General features: G+C 43.8%; 1 protein-coding gene across 2 annotated transcripts in view; it reads right to left on the bottom strand.

Moving 5' to 3' along the window:
* vav2 (vav 2 guanine nucleotide exchange factor) overlaps nt 1-27,602 on the bottom strand; it is a 522,340-nt gene that overhangs the window by 52,400 nt on the left and 442,338 nt on the right. For both annotated transcript variants that reach the window (XM_028809081.2, XM_051931588.1), the window contains 5 exons: nt 25,365-25,451; nt 16,802-16,887; nt 12,567-12,699; nt 5,323-5,432; nt 5,112-5,213 (listed from right to left, as the gene is read on the bottom strand). In XM_028809081.2, the coding sequence (XP_028664914.2) occupies nt 5,112-5,213; nt 5,323-5,432; nt 12,567-12,699; nt 16,802-16,887; nt 25,365-25,451 (518 nt within the window). The remainder of the gene's footprint in view (nt 1-5,111; nt 5,214-5,322; nt 5,433-12,566; nt 12,700-16,801; nt 16,888-25,364; nt 25,452-27,602) is intronic.

The following is a 27,602-nucleotide window of genomic DNA, read 5'->3' as shown; positions in this document are numbered from 1 at the left end:
CACGTCAGGCGTTTACAAGGATTTGTCTCACTGCCCAGGGCACGTTAAGCTAAGCCGGAGTTGAAATACAATTAGCGATCAAATCGACTCTCTGATCTGTGACCCTGAAGATTACCGGCAGGACACAAGGGCCAAAAACGAGGGGTCAGAAGAAACGTTTCATGGGTCAAAACTAGGAATTGAATAACGATCACTTAAGCCAAAACGTTTATCGAAGTTCAGAGTCTAAAAACGCACGACACACCAAAACTCTTAACACAACACTACTTATCTGCAATCTCGGATGCTGCCTAGCAGGGCTGTTCAATTACAAATTCAGTTGGGCCAGATTTTCAAACCAAGACATTTAGCTGGGCCAGACATTTTCAGTGGCCAGTAAAGCAGCAGGTAATGACAAATTTTAAACCACCACAAATGAATGGATTGAAAAACAAGTCATGTTCATTCATCGATTCCCTTTTAAATTTGGTCACATCTGACAGCGGCACATCAAAAGGTGCATAAAAACACCAAAAAGAGAGACAACTGAACAGATTCAGAGGTAGGAGCAATACTTTGAAATAAAAAAAAAAAACATTTTGGTCATATCTGACCCTGAGCTCATCTCAGAGTGCATAAAAACAAAATAGTGCACAGTATTAGCAATAACATTTGGAATAAAATAAATAGTTTGGTCATATCTGAAGCAGACACATCACACAGAGCATTTAACAGAATTTCAATAACAAATACAGGCCCTGAATTATGAACAACCATCTTACAACATTTTGCATAAATACAAAGAAAGTTATTTAATACCTTTTCTCGTCTGATGAATCACACTGGTGAAATTTTATGATCATTGAAGACGAGTTTGTGGATTTGTGTGTCGACTTTTCATTTGTGTTGCTTCTTGTCAGCATTGTGACTTTCAGGCTACACTGCACTCTTCCTCAGCTTTGAACCTGTCCACTCGAGAAGCTACTGCCCCCTGCTGGACACAGTCCCCAAAGAGAGAGTCTGGACTGTACTGCCAATGCTAACACTGGATTATCTTCGTAGAGATCTCAAGTACACACTTGGATGTTGGTGATGCCCAATGCCAGTGCCGGTAATTATTTAGTAGAAGGACAGGTTTCTGGACTTCTCTAGCGCCTTCAACACCATCCATCCTCTGCTCCTCAGGGACAAGCTGACAGAGATGAGAGTAGATTCATACCTGGTGGCATGGATCGTGGACTACCTTACAGACAGACCCTCAGTATGTGCATCTCGGGAACTGCAGGTCTGACATTGTGGTCAGCAGCACAGGAGCGCCGCAGGGGACTGGACTTTCTCCGGTCCTGTTCAGCCATCGGACTTCCAATACAACTCGGAGTCCTGCCACGTGCAAAAGTTCGCTGACGACACTGCTATGGTGGGCTGCATCTGGAGGAGTGTAGGGACCTAATCAAGGACTTTGTTAAATGGTGCGACTCAAACCACCTACACCTGAACACCAGCAAAACCAAGGAGCTGGTGGTGGATTTTAGGAGGACCAGGCCCTTCATGGACCCCGTGATCATCAGAGGTGACTGTGTGCAGATGGTGCAGACCTATAAATACCTGCGAGTGCAGGTGGATGATAAACTGGACTGGACTGCCAATACTGATGCTCTGTGCAAGAGAGGACAGAGCCGACTATATGTCCTTAGAAGACTGGCGTCCTTCAACATCTGCAATAAGATGCTGCAGATGTTCTATCAGACGGTTGTGGCGAGCGCCCTCTTCTACATGGTGGTGTGCTGGGGAGGCAGCATAAAGAAGAGAGACACCTCACGCCTGGATAAACTGGTGAGGAAGGCAGGCTCTATTGTAGGCACGGAGCTGGACAGATTGACATCCGTGGCAAAGTGACGGGCACAGAGAAGACTCCTGTCAATCATGGACAATCCACTGCAGCCACTGAACAGGATCATCTCCAGACACAGGAGCAGCTTCAGCGACAGACTGCTGTCACCGTCCTGCTCCACTGACAGACTGAGGAGATCGTTCCTCCACCACACTATGTGACTCTTCAATTCCACCAGGGGGGGTAAACGTTAACATTATACAAAGTTATTGTCTATCTGTATACCTGCATTGTTATCACTCTTTAATTTAATAATGTTATTATCAGTATGCTGCTGCTGGAGTATGTGAATTTCCCCTTGGGATTGATAAAGTATCTATCTATCTATCTATCTATCTATCTATCTATCTATCTATCTATCTATCTATCTATCTATCTATCTATCTATCTATCTATCTATCTATCTATCTATCTATCTATCTATCTATCTATCTATCTATCCTAGTGCCTTTACTATCTATCTATCTGGGTGTCACATCCATACTTAGAGTCAGATCAGGAGGCGTGGGGTTGGGTGGAGGGTTACAGCATGATTGAGATTGAGAGAATGAAACTGTAAAAAGCGAACTTTTACAAGTGCAATAAATTTATACCCGATGTCCCATGTATTTGTCTCTTTCTTTTTTCTCCGTGCTGCGTTGACGTCGTGCACCAGAAGGCGTGAGCTTATTCAGTGCTGAACTCGCAGGTGGCCGGTTGACATGGTGGCGATCAACGCACATGTACTGTGCAGGGCATGTACAGGGGCCACTAAGAAAGAGGAGTGTTCATGGCTCACCTTGTAAAGGAACCTCGTCTTCGCTTCTTACATGAAAAGGTGATGGAAAAAGAAAGGGAGGATGCAACACTGACAAGCTTCTGTTCCAGACAGCCGCTTTCCCCAGAAGTCAGCGTCAGGTGCCCTTTCAATGTAACAGAAACCACAGCATAGAGAGAAGTGTGCACATTGTAAAACAGGAACGCATGTCGTAAATGTAGGAAGGACGGTCCTTGCGTGTGTGTGAACTGTTAACATTTGAATTTGATGATTGCATATTGTGCTGAACTGACTTCTCTGTTCTATTCTTTCCTCTGCATGTCTTGGAGTACAAAAGAAACAGCACCATGTGGGCACTGGCAAGATCGGGGAAAAAAAAACATGCGGTCACCGATTACAAGCGCAAGATGTTATGTGAATGAATATGAATAATTTTGCATCCATGCCACAATGTTTTCCGAAATGTACTATACAGGTCATAAAATGAATAATTCCAAATATCATATATACCTATGTCTCTGTTTTTTTTTGATATCATAGACCATAAGGTGCATACTAATTCAGCATGAGCAGGAACACTCAATAAAACTGAATTAAAAAATCAAGTGACGGTGAGATACGGAGAAGGCAGATTCACCAGCGTTTGTGTGTCAGCTTTTATCCCTCCCGATCAGAGAATGTCCAGTTCCATTGCCTCAAACATCACTCACATCTACAGTTATTCCCAGTTTCAGATAAAAATTAACAGCGAAAGATCCCGGGGTGGTAGCATGTATCGCAATCATGACTGAGAGAATAAAAGTGAAAATAAAACGGTAACTTTTACAAGTCCTATAAATGTCCACCATCTGTTACAGACGCAAACCAAATGTATGTGTGTACTGTATAATATTAACAATAAGAGGAGCTCACTACTGACAACAGCAAATACAGGAGGCAGTGACGATCGAACCGGGGTCTCTTGATTACAAGTCAGCAATTCTTACCACCACGCCATGGAAGCTGTTGTCATATCCTTGAACCTTTTGTGAAAGTGTTTGTTTGATCTTTGGACTTCAGGCTTCACACATTGTATAGTTTATGTCAACATTTTGTCATTTACTACTAAAATATGAAAAATGTTTCTGTTTTAACAATGTGTTTACACAGATTATTGTTGAAACGGAACACACATGAAATGCATGTGTTCTAAATAACGATCTATTATTTCCACTCTAAAACTCCAGCACTTCACTCCCAGATGATCAATCAAGGAATGAGCTGGGAGAACTTTGTGCACGTTCTGCGACGGTGTGGGGATAGAATAGCAGGCTGCTTACTGCTTGTCTTTATCAGCACATTTACAGGACAGAAGACGCTGACGGAGAGGTGCGATGGGATTTAAGGTGGGCCAGATCTAGGCTCTGGTAATTCTAGTGTTAAATCCTTACACTGGCTCCCGGTTAAGTTTAGGGCAGATTTCAAAATCCTTCTTTTAACATATAAAGCCTTAAATAGCGGAGGTCCGGCTTACTTGTCTGAACTTATGACTTACAAACCTGTGCGCACATTAAGATCTCAAGATGCCGGTCTGCTTAGAATTCCAAGGATTAATAAAATAACAGTGGGAGTTTGAGCTTTTAGTTACAGGACCCCCTCATAACTGTGGAGTGGTCTACCTGCTACTATAAGAGAAGCTCCCTCTGTCTCAGCTTTTAAATTCCAGCTGAAGACTCACTACTTCAGTTTAGCACACCCTGACTAGAGCTGCTGATTAACTCTACAGACTGCATCTCTGTTGTTTGTCATTAGCACTAAAACATATTCTGTTAGCATAGATACCTATTCTGTTTCTCTTCTTGGTACTCAAATATGGCACATGGTACCACTTCCCACCTGCCAAGTTGTTCTGCCTGCCTAAGTTAAAGTCATCTCTGATAGAGGATCGCAGGAATCATCAGGTAGAGGGGTCCTTTAATCAGATTGGCTGGCCCATCACTGACTCAGCTGTGGAATGGCCAATAGGGGGAGGCAGCTTGATGGCTTCCAGGACTCTAAACAAATCCAAATCCTATTATGTGATGTCATCTCCTGTTGAACTCTGCTCTGTCCTTGTAATATTTCTATTGCTCTATTGTATTGTATTGAGGATGACTTGTGTTCTGTTCTGTGCATTGTGTTGTTTGACCCCCTTGTTTTGACACCCACTGCATGCCCAACCTGCCTGGAATGGGGTCTCTCTTTGAAATGAAGGTTTCTTTTTCCCTACAAGGGTTTTTCTTGGGGGGGGGGGGGGTTCCTTGTCTTCTTAGAGAGTCATGGCTGGGGGGCTGTCAAAAGGCAGGGCTGTTAATGCCCATTGCAGTGCTCCTTGTGTGATTTTGGGCTATACCAAAATAAATTGTATTGTATTTTCAGCTTGGCAGGACAAATGACCCTAAAACTCAGTTTAAAAAAAAAAAAGTGCCAGCATACGCCCTTAGACCCACATCCGTCTCTACTCACCGTAACAACATCTTGCAGACCTTGCAGTTGGTGTTCTTCTCAAAGGTGTGCATTTGGAAATTGTGCAGGTTCGCAGTGGCTCTCTCTGGCTTAATATTAGACCTGTGGGAAGCAAAGCAATCTTGAGAGAAAAGCAGAACACAGCTTTCTAGGAACAACTGGTGGACGGCAAGCAAATACCCAGAGGGCCGCACCGCGTGCGGATACTCACATGGCCATCTCAAACTGCTCCATCCATTTGCGCTTTGTGTCCTCCGTTTTACAAAAGAACTGGAAGCCCTGTTTGCCTTGTAGGTGAATTAGATAAAACCCATAGGACCACTGTGCAAAAAGAGGAGAAAACAGAGTGACGGCAGGAAGGGCCAACTGAACCAATCACGGCAAACCAGAAGAAAGAGACCCCTGACACAATAACCTGATGGAAGTGTCCTCTCACAGCTGCTAAAAACACAAACCTCCTACGCTATTTTACCTTTATTTGAACTTCTATTGATGGAATATATACAATTAAAATGTATATGTTTAGACATCGGGTGAGAGAAGCATGGAAAAAATTCGGGAGGATGCCCTCCATCTTGGCTTCTAAAGGAGCCGTTCTGACACTGAAGGGAAATGCTTATGAAAGCAACGTGAGGTAGAGGAGAATGAGAGCAAGACATGGCTGATGGGGTTAGACCATGAAGCAAAGCTGGAAAGGCTGGAGAGGAGAAATAATAAAGAAAATACTCAGTTACTCATTGACTAGGGCTGCCAACTCTCTTTTTCTGGAAATGAGGACATTTGGGTCAAAAAATGAGGACTTTTGAGGACACCTTACTCTAGGACGCCATAACTTGGAAGCATTTTGATCCATTGATTCCCACAAGAGTATCTTCTGATTAGACATTTTGTCTTAACATTGAAAGGATGATCAGCTCTATATGGGCAACATGATGACAAACATTAGAACACTCTAGATGGGGACAGGCCGTTCAGCCCAACAAAGCTCGCCAGTCCTGTCCACTTATTTCTTCCAAATAAACATCAAGTCGAGTTTAGAAAGTCCCTCAAGTCTTACCGTCTACCACTTGGTCGCTTATTCCAAGTGTCTGTGGTTCTTTGTGTAAAGAAAAACTTTGTAATGTTTGTGCGAAATTTCCCAATCACAAGTTTCCAGCTGTGTCCCCGTGTTCTTGGTGATCTCATTTTAAAGTCACCGTCTCGATCCACTGGACTAATTCTCTTCATCATTTTACACACTACAGTCAGGTCTCCTCTTCATCTCTGTAAAGGTTCAGCTGTTTTAATTTTTCCTCATAATTCATCCCCTGTAGCCCGGGAATCAGCTTAGTCGCTCTTCTCTGGACCTTCTCTAGTGCTGCTATGTCTTTATGGAAACCAAAACTGCACCCAGGACTCCAGATGAGGCCTCACCAGTGTGTTATAAAGCTTGAGCAGAACATCCTGTGACTTGTACTTCACACTCCATAATACGCCTTTATACTGTCTTATGGTTTTTTAAAATGATATAAACCTTTAGTAAGCCAGAATCACAATCACTGGCAAACTAACAAGCCATTAAATATGCTGAATACGTCAAGCCTCTTAAATGATCAGACTTCATTCATCCCTTCCATTCTTATTGGGAGAGCTTAACTGTCGTAAACCTGTAAAAACGACACACGCTGTAAATTCACTTCTAGTAAAATAAAAATCATTTCACTCTTTTCAATTGAATTTATTTGTATTTATCTACATTCTTTTATATTTTTCTCAGTAAATCTGAGTTCTTGGATAAATATGAATAGAAATTTTTCCATAGTCTGCTACTGAAATTGAATCTTGGGAGCGTCGGCCCCTTCATTGAGTCTGCTCTGCCCTTTCGAAAACAAGTCGTCTGTGAACTCGCACTTTCTTTTCATCCTAATGGGTATTCGTGAATTTATGTAAATGAAAGAATTATAAAAATATTATTAAGTTACTTGAAGAAGTGACTTATTACTTGATCAACTGATAATATTGCATTTATATGACAGAATAAATGTGTGATTTTTTTTAATTAATTGAAACTTTAATAGATGACTCATTCCTTTACAATTATAAGTCCATTTTGGAACAACAGGTGGTAATAACGATATTTTCCATTAAAATATTACAAAGTAGTACTTACTTGCGCTTAAATACGACGGACTGTACCTGGACGTATGAAATTTCTTGTTTAACTGAGCGGCTGAAAGAAGAATCGAAAATAAAACCTCACATAGAAAACGTTGAAATTGTAATTTCGATTTTGAATAAATTCACTTACTTACGGTGAGTTAGGATTACAAATAATTAAGGGAAGGAACAACATTTATAATGAAGTGTCTCCTCGCCAAGAAAATAAAGCTGAATTCAAATGAGTAAGTGAAAATGCCAACATCTGTGCTGTTTACTACCGGAATGGAAGTGAAGATTCGGGGAACAAAGTGAGCGCACGACTTCTGCAAATGCTGATTGGCGTACGGCTTTCAGTTTTTACCAATGATAAAGATGTGGAGATTTAAAAATTTTAGGAGCCAAAATTCCGGACATTTTCAAAATTTTATAAATTCCTCCCAAACAGTCCCTGGCGCATTAAAAATGAGAACATGAAAATGAAGACAGTTGGCAGCCCTAGCAATGACGTGTCTGCCATCTGGAAAAGCCACCAAATACTCAACCTCTGTATGTATACAGCGTGGGCCAAAAGTAGGTACACAGCATCTGTTCATTATTTCTTTTTATTTTACAGGTGGTGAGTAGGTGACCATTGCTGATCGGGTCATGTTTGGTCTCTTAGGTGCTCAAAAGGTCCTCCATTAACGTAGCAACATTCCTGAAACCTCGACCTTGCGGCACACAGTGACACACAACTTCGAGTTAGCAGCAATGTCCATCAATGCTTGTGAGATGAACTCCTTTAATTTGTCCACTTTGAGGGTCTTCCTCTCAAAAACCTTCTCCTTTGTTACACCCCAAAAACAGAAGTCCATAGGTAAGTATGAATAAACACCGCATATCTACTTTTGGCCCACCCTGTTGAATGAGGTATGGCGAACAGGCACTTAAGAACAGGTCATCCACCTGATGGTCTCCTAACCAGCCAGTACTTGGATGAGAGACCAACTAGGGTTGCTGCTGGACGAGGAATAGGAGAAGCCAACAGGGGGTGCTTACTATGTGGTCCATGTGTGGATCCCAATGCCTCAGTGCACTGACAGGGGCAACTGTGCTGCAGAAATGGTATCATCCTTTGGATGAAATGCAAAACCGCTCTGTGGTCACAAAAGATACCCTGAGCATCTTTGGTAAGGAGATGTCCTGGCTGCACTGCCCATCACGGCCTGCTCATTTTGGCCCCCTAATCATCCCCTGTATCTCATCATTTCACTTCCTCACCTCTTCATCAGCTTATAACTAATGTGTGGTGAGAGTTCTGGTGCACAAATGGCTGCCGTAGCATCATGAGGGTGAATGCTGCACGTTGGTATTGGTTGAAGTGACTCCTCAATGTCTATGTAAAGTGCTTCGAGTGTCCTGAAATATGCCATACGAATGTGATGTTGTCGTCTTCTTCTTCTTCAGACAGGGAGGCACAGTTACTTCATGAACATCTCTTTTGGTTCTGGTCTTCAGATACATGTCCAAGGGAGCAAACATCCATGTGTGGAACAGGACAGACAAATACAAGCAACCACGCCATCTTTTAGGCTGCCATGCATAGGCGATGTCACCTCAACCCGAAACATGTGATGTTAGGAGATGTTGCTCGTGATTGGAGGAATAAATATAAGGATAACTCCTTTAGGTGAACATCATGTCTCTCATAAGCAGAGTTGCCAGCACCTGTTATGATCTGCGTTTCCAAAATCAATTTCTGTGGGATTGAAGAGACGGGCAGGTGATGGTCCCACAAAGGGGTAGTTGGTGAAACACAAGGGTGGAGTGCCCTGTGGAGTGCCGTTTATGTGCATAAACAAGGTGGTCTTATCTTTGTTGGAGATTCAAGGAACACAGGTGGTCACGACAAAGGACATCGTCCAGAGAGCAATTTCAGAGGAAACCATGAAGAATCAGCGTGTGAGAAGTGTCACATTGTTCACCTATAGTTGGAGTTACGTCAGAGGCAGGCCGATAAGGGTCCAGTATACCCTCATAGCCGTTTTATGGAAAATAAGATGGCCCTCAAAGGGGCGGGAAATTCTCAGTGTGTCCCAGCGAGATCAGTTAAAATTTGAAATGAACAAGTAAGAACTGGCTCAGCTGGTAAGGATGCCAAAGGAAGGCCAGTTTTTTGCAGCACGAGGGACAGCCACACACACACGTAACAACTTGTATTGTAACTGATGGCTCTGGTCCAGACTACTGACATGGCACGGTAGCATGGCATGGCGATGTGCAGTTTTGAATGAATAAAAACGGTGTGCTTGGGAGGGTGCAGGTGCTTGTGGAAGTGGACACGATTGGCTGTGATTGGGCAATAATGTGATGATCAGCTGTGATTGGATGATGACGTGGTGAATCGGCTGTGATTGGGTGATGATGTGATGATCAGCTGTGATTGGGTGATGACGTGGTGATTGGCTCCAGGGTGATGATATAGAAATTGGTTGGCCACGTATTCAAGTTCAGTCGGATGTGTTTGGTTCTGCTAATGTCCTCATCAGTGCTCCGTGGTCTGTGATTGCAGCACCAATAACAGGAGCCTGGGCAGACATCATTACTCACACCACAGGAAAGCAGGTCCACTTTTCCATTTTTACTACCAGGTCTGTAAGAAATTGTAATGTCAAAGCGGCCATCTAGCATGGTGTGCATTTCATCCCTCAGCAGTTTTCAGATAAACCAAATTCTTATCATCTGTAAAGATCATAAAAGGCTATTTTGCATCTTCTAAGTAACGCCAGCACTCTCCTAATGCTAATGATAGGGCAGGCTGCTCGTGCTTTCCAATTTCATAACCCTGCTCGGTTTTATTGAACGTCTCGGAGATAAGACCACCACCACACCAACACTGGATGGGTCTGCTTCTAAACTAATTAACGGGTAGGTCAGGGTCAGGATGACGGCGCCTCTGTGTGTGTCAATGTAGCATCTGCATTTGAACTCCAAACACATTTCTTATGGTCGCTGTCACGTCCAGAGCAAAAAGCAATGGAACAAAAACATAACTGAGAACTTACAGAACTTAGAAACCCAAAACAAATGCGTTTATATTGAGATGGAACTTAGGAAGATGCAAAAAAACAAATCAGATCAAAACTGGCTACGGCAGGCCGAGGACTCGCGCCACACCGTCTGTGGGCTCAGACAACACTCCCTTCCTTAGCTGACGTCTGATTTGCTGGATTAACTCATCTGGACATTTCTGTTACCACTGCTGTTTACTTGATGGACTCCAGTCGCGGTCACTCCCATATCTCAGGCCACAGACATTTGGACGTGTGCACATTTTTAATATTCATTTCCACAATTCAAGACATATTTAATGCTGTACATTTATTAACATTGCATACTGCAGGCATGCTAAGAAACTCACCATTTTTCCACTTGACTAGAAGCGCATGATGAAAATAAGAAAGAAAAAGGAAGGTCATTTAGTGACAGGTAAACGGGTCTTTGTCAGACAATTCCTAACATGTGGGTTAAAAGACACAGAGGACAACACGAGACACAGACAAACAAAAGCTACGGGCAAACTGAGACAAGGAGAAAGTCTGCACATTCACGGGCCATCCATGGGACCACCCGATTCAATCCACCCACCCCTTTCCATTCCATATATCCTAGAGGCACTGGGTAGGACTCAACCCTGCTCAGGATGCCAACTCAACACCCTGATAAAGGCGCTGTGAACGTGGGCAGAACATGCAAACTTTACAGAAATGGAGACTGGGCCACCAATCAAAGCATAGAAGCTAGGGAGATTATTTTTAGTGCAAACCACTCCAAATCCCGCCACAATAAAATGAGCAATTGTCCACTGTTATTTACGCCATGTTTAGGTAGGCATGTGCCAACACAGAGATTGGCAGAGTTTTCTTCTTTCCATCTTAAAGACTCATTCAGGTTAAGTTCCATTTTTATGTGGAATGTGAATGGACTGTACTCTACATAAAAGTGCAAAATCTACACGCAGGCTTTCAGCCTACACAGGCCCAACACGTCAGAAACTCAGACATGGGAGAGAGGAACTGAGAAAGCCCATGGCTCACAATGATCCTTAATATTTTAAAATATTCAAAAACAAAATGAAGAAAAAAGTTGATCAGGAAAACAATCCAAAACGTTTGTAGTTTGTAGCAGTGCTACCGCTGGAAGGACTCCATTTCCCAGCAGCCCCAATGGGAATGTCTGAAACGGGTGCAGGGGTTGCTGGGGACAAAAAGGGCCAGCGGGAAACTTGACAAAGGACCGGCGAAGCAGGAAGAGGGAGATCTGTGTTTCTGTGTAACCCGTGTGTCCCGGCCAACGTAACCACTGTGTAGTCATTTGTCCCCTGGATCGTTTCTTGCCAAGGATGAATGGACTGTCTCGTGCTTGCCTGTCACTTAAATAGCAGTGGGTTAGTCGTTGTGCATCTTCAGAGGGAGCGCTCCCACAAATGTCACCCCTCGCCGTTCAGGACTACCGGTAGGAGTGTTTGATTCATTTATTACAGAAGCTGTTCCCAGGATCGTCATCTTTACACCTGTGATAAGGACATTGTCTTGAAAGTTTACTGTCGGGTGTTATATTTGAGGGACGCACAGACCTCTACAGGCTAGACAACGGTGGGCACCTTGACTGCCATTAAGTATCGGGATGAAATTCTTGGACCCATTGTCAGACCCCATGCTGGTTCCTCCTGGTGCACGGCAATGCCCGGCCTTCATGTGGCGAGAGGATGAAGGAATTGATACCATTGACTGCCCCCCATCCACCCCCACGCTCACTCACCTGACCCCAATCGAACAGACCACCTCTGGGTGGGACATTATGTTTGGGTCCATCCGACACCTCAGCCTGTCCAGGAGCTCAGTGATGCCCTGGTCCAGATCTGTGAGGAGATCCCCCAGGACACCATCTGTCGTCTCATTAGGACGTTGTCAGGCATGGGGGGGGCATACAAACTACTGGGTACGATTTGCGGTTTCAGCCAGATGGACTCACCTGCCTGCCATATCATTTTTTCCCTTTGATTTTTGGTGTGTCTTTGAATTCAGCCCTCTCTCTCTGTTGGTTCAACATCTTCATTTCCGTCCTTTCGTTCCTCACACATCATCATACCAGTCCATAACAGTAGAGATGGCCAGCAGGATTTTTTTCCCCCCATTAAGATCTGATGTGTTTTCTAAGTGTTCCTTTCATTTTTTTGAGCAGTTTGTTTATATATATTTATATATGGTGGACAAAAATGGTTGGGCTCTATACATAAAAAGCATGCACATCTTAACAGCGGACTTCGACACCCACCTTCTTGATGTCCCTGTTGTTCATGGGGTCATCGGTCATCTTGTAAAGCTGCAGCTCGATGATCTCCTTGAGTTCGTAACTGTAGCCCCGTCGTTTGCACACAATCACAACTTTGTCAAACAGAAAAATGTACCTGCGCAAAACACAGCAGAGGTGAGGACACGGAGAGTCAGAGCCCTGCCTGCCCACCGCCACCCGTCTCCTGAAGTCAGAGTGCTGGGGAGATGGCGGCGTTCAGTAGAAGGAGTCATAGACTGAACGTCGGTGCAAATTCACACGGTGGGCTTGGGGGATTGTCATGGAGGTCTGCCGGGGCTGTGGCACACTACGCTAGAGTGAAGTCAGTGCATATTCAGACCCCTTTTTTCTGATCATAGATTTCATTTTTAGTGGATACGTTTGCCATCTTTGCCCATCAATCTATACTCAATTACCCAAAGTGAAAACAAAGGAAAATCTAAGAAAATAAAATCTCTCATTCATAGAAGTCCTCAGACCTTTAAATTTGGTACTTTGTAGAAGTCTCATTTCTGGGTCAGTTCTTCTTGGTAAGTCTCTACAAACTTTACACACCTGGATTTGGGCAGTTGATCCCAATCGTCCTGGTAGATCATCAAAAGCTCTGTTAGTTTGGATGGGAAGTGTCTGTGAACTCTCTCTCCACACATCTTCAAGTCTGGGCTTTGGCTGGGCCGCTCATGGCCACTCATAGACTTGCTCCGGAGTCACTTTGGCGCTGGCTTGGCTGTATGATGAAAGGCAAACTGTCGCCTCACTCTGAGGTTGCAGGTTTTCTTCAAGGGCCTCTCTGTATTTGGTTGCACTCATCCTTCCCTCAGTTCTGACCAGCCTCCCAGTCCCCTGCACCCCAATAATTACCACCATGCTCGCCCGTAGAGATGGTATTGGCAGGTGATGGGCAGTGCCAGGTCTTCACCAGACACAGTGCTTGGAGTTCTGCTAGAAGAGTTCAATTCACCAGATGATTTTTTCCCCCCTCATTCTCTCAAAGTCCAAGAGGGCTGTCATGTGCCTTTTACTCAAGAGCGCCTTCTGTGTGGTGACTCGACCATAAATGCCCGATTGATGGAGTGCTGCTGAGATGGTTGACCTTCCATCAGGTTCTCCCATCTCAGCATAGGACCTCTTAAGCTCTGCTACAGTGACCATTGGGTTCTTGGTCATCTCCCTAACCTTGGCCTTTTTGCCTGGTTATTCACTTTATCCAGACAGTCAACACAAGGAACAGTCCTGGTGGTTCCATTTCACAATTATTGAGGCCAATGTGCTCCTGGGAACACTCGAAGTGTTAGAAATGGTTTCATCCACTTGCCCTGACCTCTGCGCCTCACTGCAATTTGACTGTGGAGACCCTTGGACTTTCACGGCTTGGCTTTAGCCTTGACATGCAGTATGAATTGTGGGACCTTCTTTACACAGGTACATGGGGACCTTTCCAAATGACGTCCCATCAATTCACTTTGCCTCCAGTGCGCTCCAATCAAGTTCTAGAAACATCTCAAGGAGAATTAAATCAAATGGGATGCACCTGAGCGCAATTCAGACTGCCACAGCAGACCTTTCTGTAAATATATTGTCACTTTGTCACCATGTAACTGTAGATCAGGGGTCTCCAACTCCAGTCCTGGACAGCTACTGTGGCTGCTGCAGGTTTTAGTCCTAACTCTTTTCTTAACTAGTGACCAGTTTTTGCTGCTAATTCGCTAATTCACTATTTCCCTTTATTTTAATTGACTATTCATGAGACTCTGACTGCCTGAACTCTTTGAGGGCTGCATATTTTTTCTAGTTTTGTTAAAAGCACACAAAGCAATGGTTTCACACATAAATCAATATAAAATGTCTTTTGCTGCATGCTGGGGCTGCTGCCAGTGCCCACTCAGTGTCTCTGGCAGCAGTGGCTGCACCGGGGCAGCTCAAGGACCAGCAGGAATATGCGACGGGCCGGCTGCCTGGCTGTCTCCGCGCAGCAGTAGCAGTGTGATGCAATCAGGTTTGTATCAGTAAAAGGCAGTCCTCGATGATGAGGTGCGCAGGTGCATTAGCTACACGGACATGTTCAGTACCACCATCAGCTGAGGCTGGCCGCTCACTTTTATTTTCGATCTCCAGATCACTTGCATTCAAATCTGACAACTCAGAGTCTGACTCAGCGATATGAAACACAAAATGTTGCCCACAGAGTATTTTGCTTTGTGCATTCGCTTGGGTCTTTCACCAGATGTTGATGCCATTTGAGGGGTTGCTACTCGTGCACGTGCAGGAAATCTCGGTCAAATCAACGAAGCTAACTTGTCAAACTAAAGTATAATGGCAAGTTTTGTCACAGTTTACAGCTGATTCCCATCCTCTACCCCTGAATTTTGACAAAAGTCGACATCCGTCCTGAAAGAGTTAAACGGCACCTAAACATAAATGTGACGTCAAGTGAGCCAACAGACAACCAACTAAGCCGGGACCTCAAACTCCAACCAACTTCAGTCCATTCAGTTTCTTAATTTGAAGCCAATTCTCGTTGCTATCCGTTATTTAATGCCATGGCACTCATTCTGCCTTGGCAGACATTTTCTTTTTTAAGAGCGCTGGCTGTCAAAATGTGTTGTGGACCTGAGCAGATCAACATTACTGAGGCCTTCACCTTTCCTCATTTTCAGTTGATAGATAGATAGATAGATAGATAGATAGATAGATAGATAGATAGATAGATAGATAGATAGATAGATAGATAGATAGATAGATAGATAGATAGATAGATAGATAGATAGATAGATAGAATTTGGTATAGTAGGCAGGATTAGACAGACAGATAGATAGATAGATAGATAGATAGATAGATAGATAGATAGATAGATAGATAGATAGATAGATAGATAGATAGATATGAAAGGCACTATATGATTGATAGATAGATAGATAGATAGATAGATAGATAGATAGATAGATAGATAGATAGATAGATAGATAGATAGATAGATTCTTAATCCCAAGGGGAAATTCATTTATTATTCATTATTGTGCGATGTACACAGGTTGTTGTTTATGTGTTGGTTCATTTTGTGTCTCATTATTGTTTGGTTGCTAATTAAGGAAAAAAAGAAATATTTAAGGGGCCTGAGTCTTAAGATGTGCATCAATTAAAATGAAGGCAAAGAGTCAATTAGCGGCAAAAACTGGTCCCTAATTAAGAAAAGGGTTAGAATGAACACCTGCCGCCACAGTAGCTCTCCAGGACTGGAGTTGGAGACCCCTGGCTGCAGATTGATGGCCAAGAATGGCACATTTTTGCCCTTTCAATTGAAATCAACAACACAATTAAGTGTGCAGGAAGTGAAGGGGTCTCAATAATTTCTGAATCGACTGTAGCGCAGAGTGTTGGTGCCTGTTAATATGTGTGCTTGACTGGCTCAGTACCATTTAGCACATCGGGGGGGCAATACCACCCCAGCAGTGGGATGACTCAATACATGGCCTCGAATGCCAACCTTACATGGTGCTAGATGGAGCAATGCAGGCGACTCAGCCTCTTACTGAAGTTGCTCCTCTGTTCAGCCAGAACCATATAGAAATAGTGAAGGTCACTGTCCAAATATGTAAGCAAGTTCATGTGATCCTCCTGGAATGGCACTGCCTCAGGACATTACCACATATTAGGTGGCACGTTATTGGCAGAACCCAAGTATGAGTGCACCTAATGGCCTTAACCTTCTCAGGAGACAGAGACGAGTCGGAGACGGCCTCAGTGCTGGTGCTCCACTCAAGGCCATCCTTCAACCCCACCATACTTACACAGCCCCTCCACTACCACATCTTTGTCATCAATGGAAACCAGGGGCAGAGTGGGCTCAACCCTCCCAAAGTCCACAGTCACCTCCTTTGTCTTAATGATGCCAAGCTGCTAGTTTACACTGATCAACAAGTCTTTCACTTGGGGCTCTACATTTCCCAACGATAGCTGTGTCATCATTACATTCTGCAGAAGATCGGGGGCTCAGCATTGTATCTAATGTCCGACGTGTTCACAGTAATTAAGAAGTGGGCCGGTACAAGTCCCTGAGGAGACCCTGTGCTAGTCATGACCAGGATCAGAGAGAGGATACAGAGCAGGATTTCCTTTCCAGGACTAACCAGGAAGGTGAAGTTTCACGGAGACCTGCCGAATTTCCATAACTTGCTAGTTTTTAATAAATGGAAGTCATAAGTTGGTTGTCTCTTACCTGTCTTGTTTTGTTCGGTTGACTATGGAGCACACTTTCAATTCCCCGTCTATTTTGGGCCTTCCATATTCTTCAAGTTTTACCTGCTAATAAAGGACAAACGTGTTAAGTGAATCTTCATTATATACAAACCCATGGTAGACATACATGGACAGACTGGCATTTCTCTCACACAACACAATCCATAAAGCAATTTTAACAATTTGACTCACATTTCAGGAAAAAGTACACACCAAAAAAAGAAAACTTCAACCCAACAATGTCCTGCATCCATTCATTCCATGTCAGGGTTGCGGGGTGCCTGGGCCTGTCATTCTCTCCACGTTTCTTTAAAGACGTGTATCACACCATAAGCACCCCCTGAAGGCTTTGCCAGTTATGTCCCCCTTGGCACTTTTCTTCTTCCCTGCCCTCATTTCGTTTTCTTTCGTTATCACGTGTGCCATTTGCTGTTTTCTACTGTTAATCCAAACCTTCCACCTTTTAGACCTCCTTCTGTTTCCACTTGATCCCCTATCACCGGAAATTATTTTGGTCTTGCATGCCTCCTGCTAGAAGGTCAACTGGTGGTTCCTCCACCATAATTTAGCGTCCACCTTGAACAATCTGCATTACTGATTAATGTGCTTGAAGCTCTTGCCCTGTGAAGCTCACGTCACAGAAGCTGTTGTCTTCTGATTCTGGTGTGGCAGATCTGATCCTGTGCGAGTTTCCAAGTTCCTTTTAATGGTGTAAGAAACTGGACTTACTGACACCTTGGTTTTCTTAGCAGTTTTTCCACCTGCACTGTGAAGGGTTAAAGTGGTCTGTCTGTCACCTTTTTTCTCGCCATTATGGTGTCAACATATGGTGCAATATTGTCCAAATAGTGCTAAGAGGATGTAACAGTGCAGTGTGTTTTAAACCTGCTTTTACACAGACAGAGGGTTTGCAAGTAATCAACACAAGTTAGGACACGTGCAGCAATTGTTTGCATCAACTTTCAAGGCTTCATTAACTTCCATTGCTGCTGAAAAGCTCTTCGTTGTTAACCCACTACTCATTCCCTGGAAAGTGTCTTTGTGTAGAACTCTGAAATTGACACCATTTTTCAATTTTTGGTAACCTAAACCTCTGGACGGAACCTCCACCAAATGTGACAGTAGGTAGCAGGTGTTTTTCTTGGAATGCTGTGTTCTTCTTCCGCCATGCAAAGCGCTTTTTGTTCTGACCAAATAACTCCATTTTTGTCTCATCAGTCCAAAGCACTTTGTTCCAAAATGAATCTAGCTTGTCTAAATGAGCATTGGCATACAACAAGCGACTCTGTTTGTGGCTTGAGTGCAGAAAGGGCTTCTTTTTCATTACCCTGCCATACAGATGTTCTGAATTGTAGAACAATGTACAGATACACCATCTGCAGCAGATGTTCCTGCAGGTCTTTGGAGGTGATCTGTGGTTGTCTGTCACCATTCTCACAATCCTGCTCATATGCCACTCCTGTATTTTTCTTGGCCTGCCAGACCTGCTGGGTTTAACAGCAACTGTGCCTGTGGCCTTCCATTTCCTGATTCCATTCCTTACAGTTACAGAAACTGACAGTTTAAACCTCTGAGATGGCTTTTTGTAGCCTTCCCCTAAACCAGGAGACTCAACAATCTTTGTTTTCAGATCTTTGGAGAGTTGCTTTGAGGATCCCATGCTGTCACTCTTCAGAGGAGAGTCAAAGGGAAGGAAGCACAACTTGTGATTGACCACCTTAAATACCTTTATATCTCCTGATTGGACACACCTGTCTATGAAGTTCAAGGCTTAACGAGCTCATCAACCAATCAGCATTGAGCAGTGACAGGCATTCAAATCAGCACAATGACAAGGGGACCCACATTTGTGCACAGCCAGTTTTTCACATTTGATTTAATTTCATACAGCTAAATACTGCGTCACTAAAAATCTTTGTTCGGAAAACACCGCAGTACTCCTAGGAGATGAAAGACAGACCACTGTTATCTTTATTGTTGAAAGGAGAGTCAATTATTAAGCAGGCTGAGAGGGGGTCACAAATGTTTCCATATGACTGTATGTGAGATTTAATGATGATGAGGATTTAGAAGTTAGCCTGTAGGGGGAGCTACTGAGAAGAGTGGAGAAGTTTAAATATGATTGGTGAGTGGGAGACCAAGATGGACAATTAGATGCGCACATAACTCATATTGTGCAGTGGGGATGGAACAACTGGAAGAAGATATCAGGAGCGTTGTGTGGTCAAAGAAGGTTTAAGTTTAAATGTGAGGTTTTTAAGGCAGTGCTGAGACCAGCAATGATGTATGGAGCTGAGAAATGGGCAGTAAAGGGGGTGCAGGAGAAGACGTTGGATGCGTCAGAAATGAGAATTTAGAGATGGACTTGTGGACAGAAGAGGACAGAAGTGTTATGGAGATGTGATGAGGAGATACAATGAACATGTGGGCCAATGAGTGATGGGAATGGGAGTCCAGGGAAAGAGAAAGCACAGGAGGCTAAAGCAGAGGTGGAGAGATAAAGTAAAAGTTGATCTGAAGGATACGGGTCTGACTGAGGAGGAGGAGGAGGTGCACATCGACCCCACAAAGAAGTGGCAAAAGAGCAAGTTGATAAAATTATTACAGTTTCAAGGAAGGCAAATCGAGAGAAACTATGGTCAAAAATGGATTTCCTGGGTATATAAAAAAAAAACCAGTTTAGCCACACAGATTTCCAAAAATCACAATAATCGATAGAATGTACCAATCACGACTGTTCCACCTTCTGGTTCTTTCCAGCCCATCTCTTGCTGAGGCACAATGCTGACTAGAAATCAACTTAAAGGTTTCTTCTGCTTGCAGAGTTTCAGTGACGTCTTGTCTAGGTGGGAGCGCTGGGCTTACATCTCTTAGTGCAGCGTACATCCCATACTTAAAGGCCCCCCCTGCCCACCATGTGGCTTTCACGGTCGATTACATAAGTGACTTCTAATCTTACAGCCAACGTTGTGTTAACACTCCCTTGTCCAGCAGAGGGCGCTTGCTCCCTGAGAATACAACAGCAGCCACGGCCCAAAGTCACACAAGGGACGTCTCGATGGACTTTACCAGGCTGGCCCTGTTTTTGATTCTCGTGTTCTTTTCAGAAATGCAGCTCATAGTTTGAACTTATAGATATGCGGCTTCAGTAACCATGGCACAAATATTAAGGTAATTTTATATTACCTACAAAAGAAAGGATACATTTAACGTGCTTTACACTGCAGCTTTCACTGCTAAGATACACTCACCGGCCACTTTATTAGGTACACCTTGCTGGTACCGCCATTGCTGTCCTAATTCTTAGTGGCATAGCTTCAATAAGCTGCTGGAAACATTCCTCAGGGACTTTGCTCCATATTGACATTGCAGATTTGTTGGCTGCACGTCCATGATGCGAATCTCCCGTCCCACCACATCCCAAAGGTGCTCTACTGGATTGAGAACTGGTGACTGTGGAGGCCATATGAGTCCAGTGACCTCATTGTCATGTTCAAGAAACCAGTTTGAGGTGATCTGAGCTTGGTGACATAGCGCGTTATCCTGCTGGAAGGAGCCATCAGAAGATGGTGGTCATAGAGAGATGGACGTGGCCAGTAACAATACTCAGGTAGGCGGTGGCATTTAAACGATGCTCAGATGGTACTAAGGGGTCCAAAGTGTGCCAAGAAAATATCCCCCACACCATCACACCACCAGCCTGAACCGTCGATACAAGTCAGGATGGAGCCCTGCTTTCATGGTGATGATGTCAAATTCTGAGCCCACCATCTGAATGTTACAGCACAAATCGAGACTCATCAGACCGGGCAACATTTTTCTAATCTTCTATTGTCCAATTTTGGTGAGCCCATGTGAATTGTCGCTTTAGTTGCCTGTTCTTAGCTGACAGAAGTGTCACCCACTGTGGTCCCCTGCTGCTGTAGCCCACCTGCTTCAAGGTTTGTTGTGTGTTCACCTCGCTTGTAACGAGCGCTTATTTCAGTATCATCTCAAACCAATCTGGCCATTCCCTTCTGGCGGCTGGCATCAACAAGGCATTTTCACCAAGCACAGAACTGCAGCCGCTCACTGGATGTTGTCCCTTTTCCAGACCACTCTCTGTAAACCCTCATAGATGGCAGTGCGTGAAAATCCCAGTAGATCAGCAGTTTCTGAAATCCTCAGAGCCGCCCTTCTGGCACCAACAACCATGCCAGGTTCAAAGTCACTTCAGTCCCCTTTCTGATGCTCGGTTTGAACTTCAGCAGGTCATCTTGACAATGCCTTGAGTTGCTGCCGTGTGATCTATCAAAACAGGGGCCCCGGTGCCCTACGTTGCCCAGGGGGGCCTATGATGCTGTTAAGAAGGCCCTGAGTAGAGCAGGTAAAAATGGAGATTGGGTGAGGACCCCCACACTCAGGAGGTTTGTTGTGCCGCGTGGTCTCGACTGCTGCCAGTTAATCCGCTTACCCTTGACATTGTACTGTATTCATGTAAATGTCTCGATACGACTTGCTGAACAATCGTTAATTTGGCTTCTTCAATTGTCTCTTCTTACAGTTCCGCATATTCTGCTTTCAGTTTAAAATCCCACCAAGTCAGAGCTCTCGCTGAAGATGGAGCCCCCTGACACTTGGTGGCAGCAGAGCCAAACAGAGAAACAGAAGAAGAAGAGCGAGGATGGGAAACGGCGGCCACGCCACAGCTCAGTCTTATCAAGTGACGGAGAGCAGCAGAGCGTCACCCTCAGAAAAATTCCGACCACCAGGCGTATCTAAATTAAATACAAAGGCGTAATCCCCGGCACACAATTAATGAAATCTCTTTGCCTCAGTGATCTTTCGCGCTCCTTTATTCTTCAAATCTTGTGTGGCTTTAAATGAAGGAGCAGCTTGCTGCCCTCGTAGACGAGCGACTTCAGGATTCTTGGCTGTTGCCTCTGGACTGCTGCGTTCGCTCACTCAGACTCATCCGTTGCTAAATGTAGTTGGCGACTAAATGAACGCAACACATTTACAGCGAGGAGGAATTAAGGGACCCTTCGACTTCAGACATTCTAAAGGTGGGGTGTGTGTGTGTGTATAGAAAGAGCAGATTTATTCTCAGATTTTCTTTTTTAGTATGCAGCAGGTTCACAAAGTATTGAGGACCTCTTTACATTCTGCACTTTATTGTGTTGTGCAGATTCGAGTTTAAACAGAAACATTCGTCATCAACCTACACTCAATAACCCACCACGGCAAAGAGAGAACATACAGTAACATCAGAAGGGTCCAAAACTGAAATCTCTCATTCACAGAAGTGTTCAGACCCTTTGATGTGGCCCTCCACACTGGGATCAGGTGCCCCCCTGTTTGCTTTGATTCTCTTTGAGATGTTTCTAGAACTTGACTGGCGTCCTCCTGTGGCAAACTGAATTGACTGGACATCTTTTAGAAAGGCCCAGGTGGACCTGCGTAAAGACAGCTGTGGAGATGGAGGACGTGAACATGTCGGTACTCCTTGGCTGACTCCTTTGTTGTCATCTTGGGGTTCATTTGCACTTTTCACAGCCGAGTTCATTTGTGCCTCCTTCCTAAACAATGTGGTGTCTGTGTGGTCCCGAGAAATCTGTAGTGCCACATAAATGTTTGTACAGAAGAGCAAAGTCCCTTCACTTGTGGGGAAACTGACACAATTGTGGAGGTGCGCCATTTCTTCTGAGGTTTGTGGCAGAGTTGCTTGGATCTTGCAAAAGTCAACAAGATGCTGACCCTCAAGGCAGACCCTTAAATACGACCACAGGTGGACAGGCAATGAGCTCAGTGAAGACAAATCAGAGGCTTCGAAAAGCCAGGACATCGATTTCTGGAATCTCTTTGAACTGACGCTCGGTGTTTGGTTTACAGAAACTGTGGACCCCTGAAAACCTGATCTGGGAAATCACACTGTGCCTTAGACAGAGAGACGTGAAAGGCACTATATGATAGATAGATAGATAGATAGATAGATAGATAGATAGATAGATATGTGAAAGGCACTATATGATAGATAGATAGATAGATAGATAGATAGATAGATAGATAGATAGATAGATAGATAGATAGATATGTGAAAGGCACTATATGATTGATAGATAGATAGATAGATAGATAGATAGATGTGAAAGGCACTATATGATAGATAGATAGATAGATAGATAGATAGATAGATAGATAGATAGATAGATAGATAGATAGATAGATAGATAGATAGATAGATAGTAAAGGCACTATATGATAGATAGATAGATAGATAGATAGATAGATGTGAAAGGCACTATATGATAGATAGATAGATAGATAGATAGATAGATAGATAGATAGATAGATAGATAGATACAGTGGTGTGAAAAACTATTTGCCCCCTTCCTGATTTCTTATTCTTTTGCATGTTTGTCACACAAAATGTTTCTGATCATCAAACACATTTAACCATTAGTCAAATATAACACAAGTAAACACAAAATGCAGTTTGTAAATGGTGGTTTTTATTATTTAGGGAGAAAAAAAAATCCAAACCTACATGGCCCTGTGTGAAAAAGTAATTGCCCCCTGAACCTAATAACTGGTTGGGCCACCCTTAGCAGCAATAACTGCAATCAAGCGTTTGCGATAACTTGCAATGAGTCTTTTACAGCGCTCTGGAGGAATTTTGGCCCACTCATCTTTGCAAAATTGTTGTAATTCAGCTTTATTTGAGGGTTTTCTAGCATGAACCGCCTTTTTAAGGTCATGCCATAGCATCTCAATTGGATTCAGGTCAGGACTTTGACTAGGCCACTCCAAAGTCTTCATTTTGTTTTTCTTCAGCCATTCAGAGGTGGATTTGCTGGTGTGTTTTGGGTCATTGTCCTGTTGCAGCACCCAAGATCGCTTCAGCTTGAGTTGACGAACAGATGGCCGGACATTCTCCTTCAGGATTTTTTGGTAGACAGTAGAATTCATGGTTCCATCTATCACAGCAAGCCTTCCAGGTCCTGAAGCAGCAAAACAACCCCAGACCATCACACTACCACCACCATATTTTACTGTTGGTATGATGTTCTTTTTCTGAAATGCTGTGTTCCTTTTACGCCAGATGTAACGGGACATTTGCCTTCCAAAAAGTTCAACTTTTGACTCATCAGTCCACAAGGTATTTTCCCAAAAGTCTTGGCAATCATTGAGATGTTTCTTAGCAAAATTGAGACGAGCCCTAATGTTCTTTTTGCTTAACAGTGGTTTGCGTCTTGGAAATCTGCCATGCAGGCCGTTTTTGCCCAGTCTCTTTCTTATGGTGGAGTTGTGAACACTGACCTTAATTGAGGCAAGTGAGGCCTGCAGTTCTTTAGACGTTGTCCTGGGGTCTTTTGTGACGTCTCGGATGAGTCGTCTCTGCGCTCTTGGGGTAATTTTGGTCGGCCAGCCACTCCTGGGAAGGTTCACCACTGTTCCATGTTTTTGCCATTTGTGGATAATGGCTCTCACTGTGGTTCGCTGGAGTCCCAAAGCTTTAGAAATGGCTTTATAACCTTTACCAGACTGATAGATCTCAATTACTTCTGTTCTCATTTGTTCCTGAATTTCTTTGGATCTTGGCATGATGTCTAGCTTTTGAGGTGCTTTTGGTCTACTTCTCTGTGTCAGGCAGCTCCTATTTAAGTGATTTCTTGATTGAAACAGGTGTGGCAGTAATCAGGCCTGGGGGTGGCTACGGAAATTGAACTCAGGTGTGATACACCACAGTTAGGTTATTTTTTAACAAGGGGGCAATTACTTTTTCACACAGGGCCATGTAGGTTTGGATTTTTTTTTTCCCTAAATAATAAAAACCATCATTTAAAAACTGCATTTTGTGTTTACTTGTGTTATATTTGACTAATGGTTAAATGTGTTTGATGATCAGAAACATTTTGTGTGACAAACATGCAAAAGAATAAGAAATCAGGAAGGGGGCAAATAGTTTTTCACACCACTGTAGATAGATAGATAGATAGATGTGAAAGGCACTATATGATAGATAGATAGATAGATAGATAGATAGATAGATAGATAGTAAAGGCACTATATGATAGATAGATAGATAGATAGATAGATAGATAGATAGATAGATAGATAGATAGATAGATAGATAGATAGTAAAGGCACTATATGATAGATAGATAGATAGATAGATAAGGCACTATATGATAGATAGATAGATAGATAGATAGATAGTAAAGGCACTATATGATAGATAGATAGATAGATAGATAGATAGATAGATAGATAGATAGATAGATAGATAGATAGTAAAGGCACTATATGATACATAGATAGATAGATAGATAGATAGATAGATAGATAGATAGATAGATAGATAGATAGATAGATATGAAAGGCACTGTATAAATAATAGACAGATGATAAAACTTTATTCATCCTCAGTGGGAAAACAGACCTTAGCCCCTATGGAAACGAAGTTGATGCCCACCATCACCCACTCCGGCTGGGCTAACGGACCCCGCACAGCTGCCCCTCACTGAAGTCCGCACAGGCTGATTAACTTTCAACATACTTACCAAGTTTTCGATGGAGCTCTGAAATTCGCTGATTTTCTTTAATGTCTCTTTGTCTCTTTTTACTTCATTGATGTACATTGCCAGATCCTAGGGTAGAGGAGCATAAGGAACATGTGTTAGGGCACAGCAGAGGTGTCAGCTGTCATAACCAAAGGTGACAAAGGAGTCTGGCCTGGTCCTTTACCTTTTGAGCACATACAGGTTTGCATCTTAACCCTGCAGAGATACCAAAGACATCAAATATCAGTCCTGGGACTCTTGATGTCACCTCCCATCTATGGTAGGAAGTGGACGCAGGCAGGGGGTTTCATTGTTTAGTTATGTTCACATATCCTGTTGTAGCTCGCGCTCATTCACAATACACGTTTGAAAGTGTGCCACCAGCTTAACACGGCATGGCAGTCAGCAGGGCCTGCAGGTGTTGCAGGAGTCGGGGAGACAGTCACACAGCACAGGTTATTCCAAGGGATGTTGCATCACAAACATTTGTTGCAATGAAATGCATTACTATAAATGTTTGTGATGCGCCATGTGTAGGAATGACAAACACAATACATATGTTTTTGTTATATGCCTTTTGACATGGGATTCATAAAATCAGTGTTAATATTTGTGATGTACCATCTGTTGGAATGACAGAGACATAGCAACTGGATGGACACACCGACACTTGTTGTTTTATTAAGGTGGATAATGTTTGCTACATTTCAATCCTCAAAAATGTCCCCATTGATAATAATTGGCCTTCTGTCTGCACTTACTAACCTTCCTTAAACTCTCTCAGGTAAATTATTATCTGATCCCGGTGATTTGTTGGATTTCATCCTATTTAATCTACGCAGCACTTCTCCCTCTATACTTCCAACATCATTCACTTCCTCCTTCACAATATTGGGAGGTCATTGTGACCTGTAGGGGGTGATGCAGCACCCCAAACCCCAGACATAACCTCACAGACACAAGCCCCGGGTTCAAATACAAGGTTCATTACAACACATAACTTTACAATGGCTTCTTTCTCCACAGTCACACAAGTCAATACTCTTCTTTGTCCTCTTTTCTTTCTTTTCTCTTCCTCTACTCCTCCCAGGTGAGCTTTTCCCGTCCTCCACACCCAACTTCCTTTTATGAAGACCTGGGAAGACTTCTGGTGTCGGGGCATTGCCTATAGGAAGGGGGTGAGGCAGAAGCCTCACAAAGTAGAGATCCCTGCAGCATCCCTGAACCCAACAGGGCTGCCCCATGGGACTACAATTCCCAGCATGCTCAGTGGGTGTCGGTATGGTTACCGCATTCCAAGGATGCAGCCATCTAGCATGTCAGGGTTTGGGGTAAGTAGTCAGAATCAGTTGTCTCCAAATCCTTCAGGCTGGGCAAGGTTCTTTGGTACCCCTCTGCCAGGATGCCAGCGGATTTCCTTCTGCATTTTCATTTTTACCAAGTCCCAGGCTGAGGCTGGGAATGTCCGGCCTTCCATCTTTCTCACTCATTACTCTGGTCGCCCAGCCAGGTAAAACTGAGAACATTAGAAAAATTGTGCAGAGAACCGGCCATTCCGCCCAACAGGCTCGTCCATCCCACTTAGCTAGATTGTCCAAAATAACATCAAGTTGAGATTGGAAGGTCCCGGCGGTCCTACTCTCCACCACACTGAACTGTGAACAGATGAAATGCCCACCCCTGGAAAGCCAAAACACAAATGTATAAAGAACCAAAATCATCACATGGCAGGATTGTCTGTGCCCGGGTTGTCAGCTGGGGATCTACCACAAGGCAAGGCCCACTGGGAATTCTGGGACAGACAGGTGTCGTGGTGGAGGAATTCAGTGACTTGGGCAGGCCAGGAGGAGGAAGATGAGGAGAGATATGGAGAAGTGGGGGTCTTGGCTGCCATGCACGGCCTTACGCCCCCTCAACATTAGCAAACAGAAGCATAAATGCAAATTATGAAAGGCAGAAAGAAAGTTCAGCAATGTTAAGAAATCCGAGGAACGGATCAGGGAATGGAAACTTGTTTATTCATCTTCTCCCTCATTTACATTTGAGTTAAAGAATGCAAATGTTAGCAACCAGAAAAAGCAGCCTGCGAAAATCAAACTCCAGTGCCCCCCGGAGCGCCGTCTCATCCATAACTAACGACTTTTATGCTAATGCGCTGTTCTGATCTAAACGCAGATCATTAACTGCTCGCTGTGGGCAGCTGGGGATTTCCTCGGCCTGGGCGAGGGGCCACGGGAG

Source organism: Erpetoichthys calabaricus, chromosome 9 (assembly GCF_900747795.2).
Source record: "Erpetoichthys calabaricus chromosome 9, fErpCal1.3, whole genome shotgun sequence".
Taxonomy (NCBI): domain Eukaryota; kingdom Metazoa; phylum Chordata; class Cladistia; order Polypteriformes; family Polypteridae; genus Erpetoichthys; species Erpetoichthys calabaricus.
The sequence above is the reverse complement of the archived record's forward strand: the minus strand, read 5'-3'. Positions and strand labels throughout refer to the sequence as shown.